Source organism: Mastigoproctus giganteus, chromosome 3, assembly GCF_048544385.1.
Source record: "Mastigoproctus giganteus isolate SK-2022 chromosome 3, ASM4854438v1, whole genome shotgun sequence".
Taxonomy (NCBI): domain Eukaryota; kingdom Metazoa; phylum Arthropoda; class Arachnida; order Uropygi; family Thelyphonidae; genus Mastigoproctus; species Mastigoproctus giganteus.
Window position 1 is genome coordinate 232,293,962 of NC_143577.1, and position 15,769 is coordinate 232,309,730.

Here is a 15,769-nt window from a genome sequence, read left to right on the forward strand (position 1 = left end):
AAGTTCTTGCTATAAGCATAAGAGCTTATGACCCATCTGACAACGTCATCCCCACGTGACAAGATACCTACTGCTGATATTCCTTACTATCCGGACAGGTTGGACCAGATTTCTAAAATCCTCCACGACTACAACATAAAATGAGTACAGCTCCCTGGTAGGAGCTTACGTTCTATGGTTTTGAACGTTAAGACTTCCATCACCCCTCTCTTACGTAGTGGAGTAGTAACTTTCAATGACTGCAGCAGTTGCTATACAAGGGAGAGATCTAGATGCCTTTAGGATCGCCTTGCAGAACATGACAGATCGATTCGCCTAGGTGCTGACGACTCAGCAATTGCAGAACATTTCTGGTCAACACATCATGATCTTAACCCCAAACATGACTGTGAAGTGATCGACCAATCCTGACACTTCCGTCACTGCCTTTGGCTATAATCGTTGAACATATCATGCTGCCCAAAAGCCTTGAATTGCTGCAAGAGTATGAGGCCACACCCTATCTTGGAATCAACAGTCTTGAAACTCAACAAGCGCTGGCAGCAAACCCACACTCGTCCGTGCATCAACAAAGAACGCTAATCTAGTGAATAATGTTCAATCACACAGCCATGTGTGCATTAGAGTACGTGCAACTCACTTGGTATTTATTTTATTTTAATTCTATCTCTAACGTCTATCTTTTGTTAGTATTTTTGTATAAGTCTTTTGCTGAAGAAGGGGTTCATTTACCCTGAAAGCTCCATACTTAGTTATTAAAAATTTTGTCACTGGATACGCTGTATTGTTACTCTTTAATAATAGCCTAGTTTAAAAATTTTGTCCCTCATGGTGAATTTCACTGGCATAACTGTAACAGATATTTAAATTTAATATTCAAGCTGGTGTAGTGAACAAAAAGTTCACCAGCATGCCTGCTCCTGAATTAATAACATTGTTCACAAAAATACAACTAACAATGTTCTATTAACCATTCTAGCTTATATTATTTATCACAGATTTAAATTTTCACAAGAAAAATCAGTTTCTGTACCTTGACAGAAAAATTCATCAAAACATCTGCTACACCCTTGATTCCTTCCATTAGTAGTTTAGTGTTATGAGTGACAAATGATGCAAGGAAGCAAGCTCAAACAGCATCAGCCCAAAAAAAAAAAAAAAAAACCCCTACCCATCTCAACTATGCATCCCTTCTAATAATTTGTCTAATCCTTCCTTAAATTTATTCAAACTACCCATTTTCAAAACACCAGATAGAAGTTTGTTGCAACAATCACTTTCTGGCTGAAAGGAAGTTTTAACACATCAATCCTGCAATCACCCTTTTTCAATTTAAATTTATCACAGTTGAGCAATTGTTAATAGTAATACCTCTACACATACTGCAAGTTCAGTGACTCTTGCAATGAAAGAAATTATTAGAATTCAGTTACCTAAATTGTTACTGATGATTCATTTGGATTATTTTTAAAACAGCCATTCAGTGATATATAAAAAATCAAAAAGCAAACAATATTTTTATACATTTTACTTAATCATCTGAATCAATTAATCAACAATTAAAGGAACAGGAAATAAGAAATAATTATCATTACTAAAGGAAACTTATTATTGCATTATATATAAAGACCATAAATTTAGTTTTAATTTTTTTTTTTAAAACTAAAAGCCTACCTAATAATATAGACATCATAGTGTCCTGCTGACTTGCCAGATTTTCTTTGTACAACTTTTCTAGTCCATCCTTGTGGAAGTGATGGATCTGTAAGCATAGGCTCACGCACTTTTAACAGGGTCTAAAATAAAAATAATAATAATTTTAAATATACAGGAATCCCTCAATTAGCGCAATTAACTGGTTCCGCGAAAATGCTGCGCTAATCGAAGTTAATAATCAATACAAAATAGCCTAATTTCGTTCCAAGACCTACAATATACCAATCAATATTTTTAAAAATGTTTTTTATGGCAATTTAATGTACAGTAGTACAAAAGCAAAGGATAATTATAAATATTTGCATACAGTAATCAAAAGTTTATTGAAATTAAAAAAATTACAATATATAACACTTTATTTCTTTGTAAAATATTTCAAAAAGCTGGTTTGCACAGACTTTTTTTTCTTCCTTTCATCATAAATTTGCTTGTGTGGATACACATCTTTTTCAGTGTTCCTGTGAATTTGGATACTGCGCTCGATATCTGGGTCTGCATCCATGATATTAGTTGTTTCAAATTTTCAGCTGCATGAAATATTCTTTCAAGTTCCTTTAATGTCAACTTCTCTTCTTCAACATTTTCAACCTCGCAAATTTCTGCCTCGTCATATGCTCGTTTTTCATCAATATTAAGTAGGTCAGAATCACTTAATTGTTCTGAATGTGATTCCAGCAATTTGCGAACATCACTGTTGTTGATTTCATCAAGGCCTAGATCTCTTCCAATATTTGCTATTTCATCAATAATAGTGTTGACATGAATGAAGCTACAGAAATCATTTGCACAATGTGGCAAAATATGCTTCAAAACTGCTCTCATATTGCTGGTTGTTTGTTTGTTTGTTATTTGGTTTTTAGGAGCATTAGCAACTAAGGCCATATTGCTCCGGGGATATGCGGTGGTCATTCCCTGACCTTTCCACATCCTCCGTATTTGGTCACAGGCTTGAACCCCGGTCTAATCAAGAAGCATGTGCTATGCACTGGTGCTTTTGCCCATGGAGGCACCTCATATTGCTGGATGTTACTTCAGACCATGACTCATGAATATTGTCTATTGCTTTCTTGATGTTGTAATTTCTCCAAAATTCAACTAAATAAACTGCACCATCTCCAGTTGTTGCTTCAATTGCTTGCACAAATGTTCTGCGTAAATAATAGGCCTTAAAAGTAGCGATTATGCCTTGATCCATAGGCCATAAAAGACTTGTTATATTTGGAAATAATAAAACAACTTTCATTAAATAATAATAAAATAATAAGTTTTCACACAAATCAGAAAGTGCTGGTGGGTGGCCTGGGGCATTGTCTAAAATTAATAAATTTTGAATGCAAGATTATTTTCTTCACAGTAGGCCTTAACTTTTGGACAAAAATAGCTAGTGCAAAAATAAAGCTTTCGTGACCCAAACTTTTTTATTAGAGTGCCAAACAAAAGGTAGGCTTGCTTTATTAAAACCTTTACCGAAAGATCTGGGAGTTTCATTTCTATAGATAACTATGGGTTTTGATTTCAAATCGCCTTCTGCATTGCCTCCCAATAAAAGTGTTATTCTATCTTTGGAAACTTTATAGCCTGGTTGAGCCCTTTCTTTTTTTGCTAGAAAGGTTTTTTTTTTGGCATTTGTTTCCAAAAAAGGCCTGTTTCATCAACATTAAATATTTGTTGATCTGTGTAGCAGCCGTCATCAACAATTTTCTTTAAAATTTTGGAATATTTCATGGCTACATCTTTATCTGCACTTGCCACTTCTCCAGTTAATGCAACATTATGCAGTCTTGTTCTTTTCTTAAAATGTTCAAACTAGCCTTTACTGGCAGTGAAATTTTCTTCTGTTTCCGCTTCAATCACTTTGTCTTTTGAAGAACTTGCTTGAACATTTTCTTCAGTTACCACTCTACCCAAGTTTTCTATTGCTGACTTTTCCTTTAACATTGCAAAAATACTCAAGGCTTTTGTTTTTATGGTCATTGTGCAGACTGAATTCTTTTTTGATTGCAGTCTTCTATCCAAATGGCTAAAAGACGTTCCATCTCAATCATCGTAACACTTCTATTTCTTGTGGTTTGTGTGCGTGCTGACGATGAAGCAAGCTTACCTTTTCCCTTATATGCACTGGCTTTACTTAAAATTGTCCGAACCTTTGATTCAGGCATTCCAAGATGTTGAGAAATTTGTATTTTACTATCACCTTCTTCAAATCTTTTTATGACATCAATTTTTTCATCTAACATTATCACTTTTCTTTTCTTTTTACCAGAAGCACTATCAGATACACTTTTCCTTTTATCCATAGTTAATAATTACATAATATATAAAAAAATGTAACAGAAATTAATGTAATTAATTAGTATGCACATCAACATGCAATGCAAAAACAACTGATCTGCATGTACGTAATAAATGTGGTGCGGCCGGTGTTGTCCTTCAGAGTGCATAATGTTAGAAAATATTTCAATTGTTGTAACAATACACATTTGAAATAATCCGTTTCTTTTTATTTTCTTATGGTAGAAAAACAAACTAGCTTCCCACACTATCTTGCGTTCATTTTTATTTATTTTTATTTCTCGATGGAAAAGGTAAGACACGACGCGAAATAAACAGTAATTCCCTTTTGTGAACAGAGCTGCGTGCTCACTAAGAAAACAAGCGATGTATTTCTATAATGTTATGCATACTTTAGCAGTGTATTTAGATTCATAGCTTAGTACTGACTTTTGTAGCATCACCAGCTTCAGTTTCTTTAGGCCTAGGCCAAGCCTAAATACCGCACTAATCAAAAATTGGTAGCTAATTATAAACCGCGCTAATTTGAGTCTTGTGCTAATCGAACCCGTGCTAATCGAGGGATTCCTGTATTAAAATAATTTATCTGTATTAAGTGGTCATGAAACTTTAGTTTTATATACAAGTCATTCTGATTTCACTGTAATTAGTAGGCATCCAAATTACAGTTCATATTTAAGCCCAATTTGGTAACTGCAGTTATACTAATATAAACAAAGATGCATTGTTATGTTTAATGATCTAATCAAATTTTTAAACAACCTGAATAATGAAACTTAAGTGTTTCTTATATAGATACTTTTATATTGGCTTCATATATATTGGTTCACCTATATTTTGGATTGCATGTATAATTTAAGCATTGTTTACATTTATTAATTAGACTAATACTAGAAAAATAAATGCATAAGGCATAATAAACTATGAATTTGAAATTGACTACAGAACTGCCAGTGTATAATCACAATATATTGTTTGTAGTAGTGAACTACAATTCGAGGTAGTGCAATATCATGGTAACTTGTTGTGAAGGTAGTCACAATATGAGATACAATTAAATCAGTCTTTTAAACAAAATATTGTGTATATACACTGGCAGTTCTGAAGTGAACTTCAAATTCGTAGTTTATTACGCCTTGTGCATTTATTTTTCTAGTATTATTACTATGTACACCATTTGGCATCTCTCATATTGGGGAATTATACTTCACATGATTGCAACACTGGGGTACCTACCCACCCACCGAGGATAAGCCAATAAGCCCTGAAACAGTGCTGTCTGGATGATCATATCCTCCCAAGAATAAGTAACAATAGTCTTCTCCATTGGTGAAGCATTACTTATTCAAGGTAGTCACAGTATAAGATACAATTAAATCAATGACTTTTACACTACTGTTGTAGTTCCCTTATATGAACAAAATATTGTGTATATACACTGGCAGTCCTGTAATTAATTAGACTAAATAACAAAAATATATTTCATTATATTTATACAACTTTTAAACTGGTATGCTAAAGTTGAAAAAAAAAAAAAAAAAAAAAAAAAGTAATAAATAAAGAGACGTTTTATTATCGACAGCTTTATATTTTGCTGGTGTTCACAAGTTAATATAAGATTTATCGTAACTTTGTTTAATCATTTACTTTTTAATTAGTGCATGTGATAACAAGAGGGAAAACTGGATAATTTCGAGCCTAATTATGAAAGAGGCATAAAAGAATGGTAAATACCTGTTACTTTTCTATATAATCTCTCTTCATAGTGATACATCTTTACCACTATTTCTCAAAGAAGGTTTCGTCCAATCCTTCAAAATGTCATTAATGGCAGTTACATTGTAATCTGTGTGAAAAAAAAGTCTCAGCCAAATGCTATTTCAAGTTGGGGAAGGTGGAAATCCAATAATGGTGACTGAGGCACATGCTGAAAAAACCATAACCAAAAACTGTTCCTGCTACAACCACTATAATCAGTGTGCTGGTGTATTTTTCTGGTGAAAGATGGTTCTTTTTGTGAGTTATCCAAGCCACTTAGCCTTGATATTGTCATACAACTTGTGCAAAAATGGAGAATAATACTCCCCTATGATGGTTTGGCCCTTTCCTATTTAGTTTACAAACAACAAACCTCAGAATCCTAGAAAACTGATGCAATCACCTTGACTGTATCAGTCTTCTGGGATTGAAGAGGGTTTGGCCATCTGAGGGAATGGACTTTGCCTTCTTTGAGTTAGAGATGAGGGGTACTTCGATTGCTTATACTGTTCTACTGTTCTTTTCCTCTCTGGTTGGAGGTGGTTGATCCAGGTTTCATCCAATCATAAAATCCACTGGACCTGCTTCAAAGTAAGTTGTATTGATAATATAGCAAATATAAAATTGATAATTTTTGTTTAGACAATAACACTATAACTGCACACATTCAGACTGTTAAAATTGTTTCCTTGGAAGAGGTGCATCTAGAGATGTTCAGAATGCAGTGATACAGGAAACAATTACATCGACAATATACTGGCCATACATAAGCCATTTACAAGTGACATTTAGAAGAATATGAGATTTAGCAACCACAGCACACTGTTATCATTCAGCAAGTTAAAAAAAGAAGTGTAGCAATTCCATATAAGAGTTTCACCATAGATGAAATTAAAGTGAAACAAAAATAAGCAAAAATCTGATGGTAGAAATGATGGTTGGAAGTAAGGAAATTCATTTCAAATTATTAAATGTAAATTAGTTATCCAAATTGTCTTGGCAGTGGTGCTTGGGCTTAACAGGCCCATCTGAAAATTATCTGTTGTGTAGTAATCACCAGTTTGAGATTAGCAATTATTCCTCTAGCTAACTTCCTAAATATACACACAGTTTTACTTACTTTGATAATTTTGGAAGTGGTATGTGTAGCTTACCCAGTTATTAAATGAAATGTGCTGATGACGAGGCACTACAAATGTGTTTCTCTTTTTGCCTTCTGCTTTTGTGCTTCTATTTTCCATTTCAGAATAATGCAAACAAATGTTTCTCAGCATATGGCTGCTGAAGAGGAAGAGGTCAAAACAACAATGCATGAATGGTTTCAATACCAAATACAAACTTCTTTTGAGCAATGTATATAATTGTGCAGCACTAGAACAATGCACTAAATGTAATGAGGATTACATAAATTGACAAACATAGTTTCCTTGTTGTTTGTGAAATACAACTTTTATTTAACTTTTGTGGTTTTCATGTGAATGACCATTTATATTATCAAAAAAATTATAATGTACAATATTACCCGACTCTCTTCAGAATCGCGAACACTTTTTTTCACTCCTGACTTCCTGCGCTGTTTTTGCTTTTTTCGGACCTTGGGTTTTTTTGTTGCAATTAATGGGAATGCATTTGAAACCTATTTCAAAAAGGAGAAATTACTTTAAATAAAGCAATGTCATCTAAACAGAAAAACAAAACAAATCATAAAATTAAAATAGGTATATTTACCATAATATCATATAGACAAAATTAAACATATTTATGAAATCACTTAACATCCATGAATTTGGCATGAATGAAAATACAGATAAAAATCATAAAAAATACAATTTAATAGTAGAATAAAGCAATAAAATGCAGTAAATTTTGTAGAAATGAAAGATAATAACCAACAACTTCATTATCCAGAGGACTAGAGTAACATCTTTCCATATTTTCTTATGGTCTCAATTTCTCACAAAGGAGCCCTGAGTGTTGTGCCAATGAACAGTCCTGTCAATGATTTTATAAACCTAAGGAGATGTGACAATTTTTCCATGTTCTTGCTAGTTCTGGTGGGGAAGCGGTGCTAAACCTTTCAACTGTTATTGGTTTTATGGAGCATAAACAAGCATCTTAGGCCATTTTTCTTTAGTCTGTTATGTCTGTAGCAGTATGTTCACGGTCCAATTTGCATGGTGTGCAGCCTGAAAAACTCGAAATAACTCACAGGGAAAAAACTACACCCTCTGCTTGATGTCAGCTAAACATATCTCTGATTGAAGAGGCCTTTAAGAATTCTTCCAGTCTTAACATGCTTCGAACCCAGACCCTTCCACCAAATGAGTGAAAGTAGCAAAACCACTAAACTACCACAGAGAACAAGCCTGTTAGTTGAGTTATTAAAAATGCTATCTATAAATTAAGTAAGGAGGAGGGTCTATTTGGTGCAGTACTACATAATTGAGGAATATGGTGCTACTTCAATGCAGGTTATTGCAAAAAACTGAAATGGCTTCTTTAAATACTACTTCTCTTCATTACATTTTTCAGTCAGTTGTCTGGGAATGCTATGTCCCTCCAGTAACAGTGATAGCACTTGGGCTTACGCTCTTTAGAAAAACTACATTCATTCAGTGATCTCGGAATGATGACCACTTCATCTGTAATGGACTATGCCGCATAACTTGCAGTATAAAAAGCTGATCAGCTTTGTATGCTAGAGCAGTGGTAATTTCCATTTGGTCGCACAAGTCAAAGTGATAAAGTAGCAGTTATGGGATGTAGTAAAGATATCACGGAGTTTCGAAAGGACATGACTGTGGGAGCTTGTGTGTCAAGTACTCCATATCAAAAACACAGCACTTGTTGATTGTTTATGGCCCACTGTGGTTAAGGTGTACAAAGAATGGTGTCAAATGGGTCAAACCACCTCCCAGAACTGTAAAGAATTACACAAGGTGGGAGTTTGTGGTGAACGAAGGGTGCAGTACTTTGTATGGGGGTCAATGTGTGACAGTTGACATCACAATACAATATGGGGAATGCAAGAATAATATCCCAAATGATGATGCATCACACACTCAGACATATGGAGTTCCAATGCAGAAGACTCAAGAGACACCCTCTCTCTCCTTACTGCTGATCATTGTTAATGGCAAATACTGTGGTACCAACAACACATTGGAGGACTGGTTGGAGAGTCCAAATACTTGGTGCTACACACCAATGGACATCTTCATGTGTGCCGCAAGCACCACGAGTCCATGGATCCATCAAGCATGGTGCTCACTATCCAGGCAGTGTTGTGGTGGTTACTTAATATGGGGAATGTTTTGCTGGCAAGGACTAGGCCTCCCTGGTGCATATGGACCAATATTTCACTGGTGAGATCCACTGGCAGCTCTTAGGCCAACCTGCCATGTTGCATTTTTTCTAAGACAGAAACAGAACCATCCAAGACAATAATGCACCATGTCATCAGGCCCACACTGTGCACGAGTATTTCGAGAAACACAGTGAAGATATTACCTATCTTGATTGGCCCCCAAATCCAATTAAACCCATATCAGATGTTTCAAAATGGGAGTATATGGACACGCAACCATCATCTATTCTTAAAAGTGGAAAGCCTTGCAGGCAACAAGGCTGCAGATCCCTATAGACATCTTCAGACATCTAGCAGAGTTAATGCCTACATGAATAGCGGCTATTATCCATGTAAATGGTGGCTCAACATGATATTAGGTAGGTGATAATAATTCAGTGATCATTGAGTGTATGTCCCCATCATCAACTTAGTAACTAATACTGTTTTTAATCGGATAAATATCGCTTTTAAGCAAATCCATTATCAACTCAAAGCACTGCTGTGACTGGCTTTGAAAATATTTTGTACCATCATTACCCCTATTCAACAGGCTGTGTGAATCCAACATTAGAATATGATTAAGAGACCTGATGCTACTTCAATGCAGGTTGTTGCAAAAACTAAAATAACTTCTTTGCATTATTCTAATAGATAACAGGTCAGAGCAATGCCCTGAGTTTTAACTGAATAATGGATTTGCCTAATGGACAATTTTATCTGATTGAAAACAATATTAGCTACTTTAGGTGGGCTGTTTGTTTGTTATTTGGTTTTTAGGAGCATTAGCAACTAAGGCCATATTGCTCCGAGAAATGCGGTGGTCATTCCCTGACCTTTCCTCATCCTCCGTATTTGGTGGTGACGGGCTCGAACCCCGGTCTAATCAAGAAGCGTGTGCTATGCACTGCTGCTCCTTCCCACCTGGCTACGGAGGTGCTGCTTTAGGTGGGCTTGTAAACATATGTAATCATTTCTATAGAACCTAAGTCCAAGTGTCAATGAAGGAGCAACAACTTCCCCAAATGGTGGATTGAAAAACAAAGCAGAGAATCATTATTTTAAGAAGCTATTTCAATTTTTTTGAAATAATATGCATTGAAGTAACATCCCATTCCTTAATTATATTGCAATATTGGGCTCCCACAGCTTAACTAATAGGGGATTAATATACATGTGAAGTTAATTACATTTACAATCAGAAGTTTGCTTCCAATCAACCCCTATCATTACAATTCAATTCACTGCTTGACACAACTTTGATAATAGGGCTGCCTGCTCTCTGATGATGGAACCATATAGTTCTGACATTGTCCCAGCAGTGCCTCGAGTTTTTAATGAATAATGGATTCACCTAATGCACGATATTAAAAAAGATATTAGTTACTTCAGGTTGACTTTGTGGACATAGGTAGTCTTTTCTAAAGAGCCTAAGCTCGGGTACTGTCATCACCACTGGTGAGACAACAGTGTTCCCAGGATGGGCAACTAAAAAACACAAGATAGAGAAGAATTATTTTAAGAAACTGGATGCAAAAAAAAAAAAAAAAAAAAATTTTTTTATATATATACCTGGATTTCAAGAAAGCTTTTGATACTGTTGCACACAAAACACTGCTGTACAAACTGTAGTACTGTGGCATAAATGGCAAGTTGCTGCTATGGATAAAGGGATGGTTGAGTGGGAGAAGACAGAGTGGTAATCAATGGACACTGCTCTTCATGGACTAATTTTAAAAACAATGGGCCTAACACTGAACCCCCAGAGTTTGTTGTTGGGCCCATTGTTGTTTTCTATATTTATCAATGTTTGTAGAAGAATAAGAGAAATTTACCTCAATATGATATGTAGAACACTTTGGTATGCTACTCTGCAGAAATTAAAACAAAAATAATATTAACGCAAAATGATTACATTAAAAAATAAATTGAAAACAATTAAAAAATTAAATAAAAAATGAAAAAAGTTTAATGTAAATTTTGAAAAACGATTTTCAAAACAGTGTTCCCAGATGGGCAACTAAAAAACGCAAGATAGAATGCAAAATCATTTTTCAAAATTTACGTTAAACTTTTAATATTTAAAAAAAATTTTTTTAATTGTGTTCCATTGATTTTTTAATGTAATTATTTTGCGTTAATGCTATTTTCGGTTTAATTTCTGGAGAGTAGCATATGGAAGTGTTCTACGTATCATATTGAGGTAAATTTCTCTTATTCTTCTACAAATATTGAAATCAATGTAGAACGTATTGAGCAGCATAGCTCTGGTTTATATTATCAAATTCATATTTATCAGTGATACTGATGAAGGCATATCAGGCTTAACGTCCAGGTTTGCAGGGTGCTTAATGACAGGAATGATGGTATGCTACTGCAACAGGATCTAGAAAAGTTAGGCAGATGGTCTGAGAAATGGCAATTGAAGTTGAACGTTGACAAATGCAAAGTACTGCATGTGGGTGGCAGTAACCTGAGAGTAACATACCAATTGTGTGGTACTACACTCAGGTTAGTGGAAAATGAAAAAGACCTGGGGATAATTGTGCCGTCAGATATGGTCACTGAGCAGGGTTAAGGATGTGATTATCCCATTGTATAAGGCAATGATTAGGCCACATCTTGAGGCCTAATCATTGATTTTGAGGCAATCATTAGGCTAATGCATACAAGTCTGGAGGTGTCGTTTAATAAGGAAGTAAAGCTGATGGAACGAGTACAGAGAATGGCAATAAGATTGGTGAGGGGAACAAAGGGGTAATCTTACCAAGAAAGGCTTCATTTCTGCAAATTGCAGTGTCTAGAGATTAGACACTTGTCAGGTGATTTGGGTAAGATTTAAGGCTTTGAATAATTGAGCATGCTCAATGCTGATGGGATTCTTCCTCTTGCTCACACTACAGATGTGAGGGGGAATAAATGCAAACTGTGGAAGGACAGTTGCAGAATAGATGTGCAAAAGTTTTCTTTTAGCCACTAAGTGGTTGATTGCTGGAAAAGACTTCCATCATTTTTTGAAAGTTTTATTGTTTAAATAAATTCAACTATTGTTGGGAATGGATAAGTTTTATTTTTTTTTTTTTTGAGCTGATACTGTACAAGCTTGTTTTCTTGTATCATTTGTCACTATCAATCCTAATGCTAAAACCAAAAGTGTAATTGCATTCAGAATTATAGCACATAGTTCTCATTAAAAACTTATAAGTAGTCACTTTTTTTATAACAACAATAAAAATTACTTGCTAATTTTGCTCTTTATATTTTTTTATGACATGAGAAAATTGTTATATTTTTGTTACATATGGATGGCTCTAGGCCAGGGGTTCCCAACCTTTTTCAAGCAACGACCCCTTACAAGAAAAAAAATTTTCCATCGACGCCCCCTTCCCTTTAAAACTTAATTATTACTATAACTCTAAAACGATATGTGTATACCATATAAAAGTGTTAAATTTGGATTTTGTTCAGATGGAAGGACAATCTATGTACGAGTAGAATTTTAAAATTTTGGCGAAGGTAAAGAAAGCCCACATGAGAAGCACACAAAAGTTCGATAAATTTACCAGTAAAAGTACTTTGCCGTAACGGCATTTGTATTGTTGCTCGCTCAGCAAACATACAGTAGAAATTGAATCCCATGAGAGATTGAAACCCTCCCAAAGCGGAGGGAGTAACCTGACCTTTTTTCTTTAGAATCACTGGTGGATAAATTATTTATTAAGAAAAAAAAGGCAAAGGAAGCCCACACAAGAAGCACGGCAAACTTCGAAAAAGTTTACCGGTGAAACTATGTTATGAACATTTTTTTACGACGCCAGAACTTCCAATATGACTCTGTTCGTGATTCAATTAGTGCTTCTAAAGAAAAAAGGTCAGGTTACCTCTCTCCACTTCGGGAGGGTTTCAAGCTCCCGTGGGATTCTACTACTCCAGACCGATAACACCCAGCGCCTGTTTACCGAACGAGCAACAATACAAATGCTGTTTTGGCAAAGTACTTTTACCAGTAAATTTCATCGAACTTTTGCACGCTTCTCGTGTGGGCTTTCTTTACCTTAGCCAACTTTTTTTTTTAGTCTTCAACACAAAATTTTTGACTTTTTTAAAAGCCTAATTATCTTCAACGGAAACAAACAGGATTCTTAAAGTGGGCATTTCCCTCTATATAGCACCCAAAACACATATTGTTAAAAATTTCAAGATAATTATGATAAGTGTTTGGATTTTTTAATCAGTGGTGTATTATGTTAGTTCTAATAAAATTTTGTTCAACTGATTGAAATAAACAAAATGTTCCAATAATAATTTATTGTACAAAATAATATTACATACAAGTATGAAGTCAGTAATAGTAAATAGGAAACGTAAAAAAAATATTTATGAACAATAGTACAAAAAGTATATAAAAATAAAAGAAAATAATATATTTATATTATTGAGATGTTGATGTTTTAGATATAATGTTTGATTAAAAATTACTTAATATTATTCGTAAATCTCTGCGTTCTGATATATTTAATCTACTTCTACTTTTTCTTAATAAATTATTCAGGTGGCTAAAACCTGTCTCCACTAAATAAAGTGGAGATAATAAGGGTTCAAATATGTTTTAATCCTGGGCATTTTTGCCGTATATTTTTTGAATTCCAAAATTTTGCATATCCATTTGTTTTGAACAAAACTTTTAATTCAAGATCTTCTCTAATTTCAATTAATTCTTCTTGTAAAGAAATATCTATTCCAGTTATGTCACATTCAAATGGCTCAACAATCCACGTTTGTACATCCAAGTTTTCGAGATATTTAAAGCGAACATTCATATTTTCTTTCAATTTTTTCAAATAATCGGTATATAATAGTATATCATCAGCAGAAATTTATCTTTTTCGAGAATAGACAGTTGTCTTAAATTTTCAAAATAATGAAAATCTGATTGGTTTAGGGAGGATAAAAAAAGATCAATTTTAGAATGAAACCCAAGAATAATTGTCTACGCTTGAATAAGATTAATATCTTTTCCTTGTAACTTATTTTGGATATTGCTAAATTGGGAAAACATATCTGCTAAGTAAAATATATGCCTTTTTAAATCTAATAATTGCATTCCCATAAGTTCATCAATTTGAAGGAAAAATTCTACAACTGTATCGAAATTTCAACTAATCTCTGTAAACAATCGCCTTTGGACGGCCAGCGCACATCTGAGTGAAACAACAAATTATTATATATTTCGTCATTGCTATCACACAATTGTGCAAAAAGACAATCATTTAAAGATTTCAATTTTTTTATAATATTTATAGTTTTTATGCACAAATCTAGATCGTGAAGTTTTTTATTAATTTTTTTTGCAACTAAATGTTGTTTGTGCAAAACACAATGAACTGTTTGAACATTCTGGACTTTTTTCTTCAGATGAGTTAGAAATCCTCTATATTTACCAATCATTGCAGGTGCTCCATCACAAGCCACCGCAATTATATTGGAAATAGGTATTTTATATTTGTCTAAAAATTTTTCAAAACAATCAAAAATAATTTCACCTGTCGTGTAAGTCTAATTGCTCAGCAGTAAGAAATTCTTCTTTTCTTGGGCTATAATAGCGAACATAAATCATCAATATGCTCATTCTTCCGAAAGTTGCCTCCTCTAACTGAATGGCAAATTTATTTGTTTGCAGATCAAATAATAGACTTTTTAATATCCTTGGCCATTTCATTGATGCGACGTTGCACTGTGTTATTACTCAGTGGAATATTTTTTAATATTAGATCTGGGTCTATCTTCATTACAGTACTTATTACCTCTCTTACTGCAGGTAAAATTAATTTTTCACCAACTGTATGAGATATCCTCCTTTTGCAATTAAAAGTGATATGTTGTAAGATGCTTCCATTCCACCTTCAACATTTTTAGAAGTGGATGATTTAAAAACTGACTTAAGTCCCGTTTTTGAATGTAAAAGAAATTTTTCTTTTAAATTTTTTTAAAAAGAAATGTGTTTTTAATCAATGTGCTCTTTCATCTTTGATGGCTTCATAGCATCGTTAGTAAATGTTTTTTCACAGATGAGACATAGAGGCATTGTATCATTTCCCAGCATAGAAATAAACCCTAAGCTTAAATATTCTTGGGAATACTGCCAGCACTTTCTTTTTGGTACTGACATATTTATTAAATTCTTAAAATTAAATAAAAATAATCAAAAATAATGAAGCAATCACATCTGACAAATAATTATTATATATATATATATACTTACAACTATTCGCACAAATTAATATATTTTTATAAACTGTATCTACCATAAAATAAACATAAAACTAATGTATGTTTAAATTTCGACCTTATTCGTGCACTCTAAATCCATACTATAACTCTGATCACTGAAACAAGAGAAACTGCATGTGATGGTCACGTAGTGTTCATGTGAACAGTAGGCAGGCCTAAAGGGCCCCGTATTACATTGTACAACTTGCTAGCTGGACAAAAACACTAAACCAGACTTCTGAACAATATGAAAATTTTAAAATAAATGAATTTAGTTAAGGAAAATGTATAAAAAAAAATTAAATATAATAATAAAACATAGATCTTATTTAATTGACCTGCAAAATACCCCTAAAGGTTCATCGACCCTGTTGAGAACCCCTACTC

The 15,769-nt window shown here is 33.9% G+C and overlaps 1 protein-coding gene across 2 annotated transcripts in view; it reads right to left on the reverse strand.

Moving 5' to 3' along the window:
* Positions 1 to 15,769, reverse strand: part of LOC150088840 (uncharacterized) — a 194,647-nt gene that overhangs the window by 108,658 nt on the left and 70,220 nt on the right. For both annotated transcript variants that reach the window (XM_090369699.1, XM_090369698.1), the window contains exons 4-5: positions 7,289 to 7,402; positions 1,675 to 1,796 (exon numbers count right to left, since the gene is read on the reverse strand). In XM_090369699.1, coding sequence (XP_090225825.1) covers positions 1,675 to 1,796; positions 7,289 to 7,402 — 236 coding nt within the window. The remainder of the gene's footprint in view (positions 1 to 1,674; positions 1,797 to 7,288; positions 7,403 to 15,769) is intronic.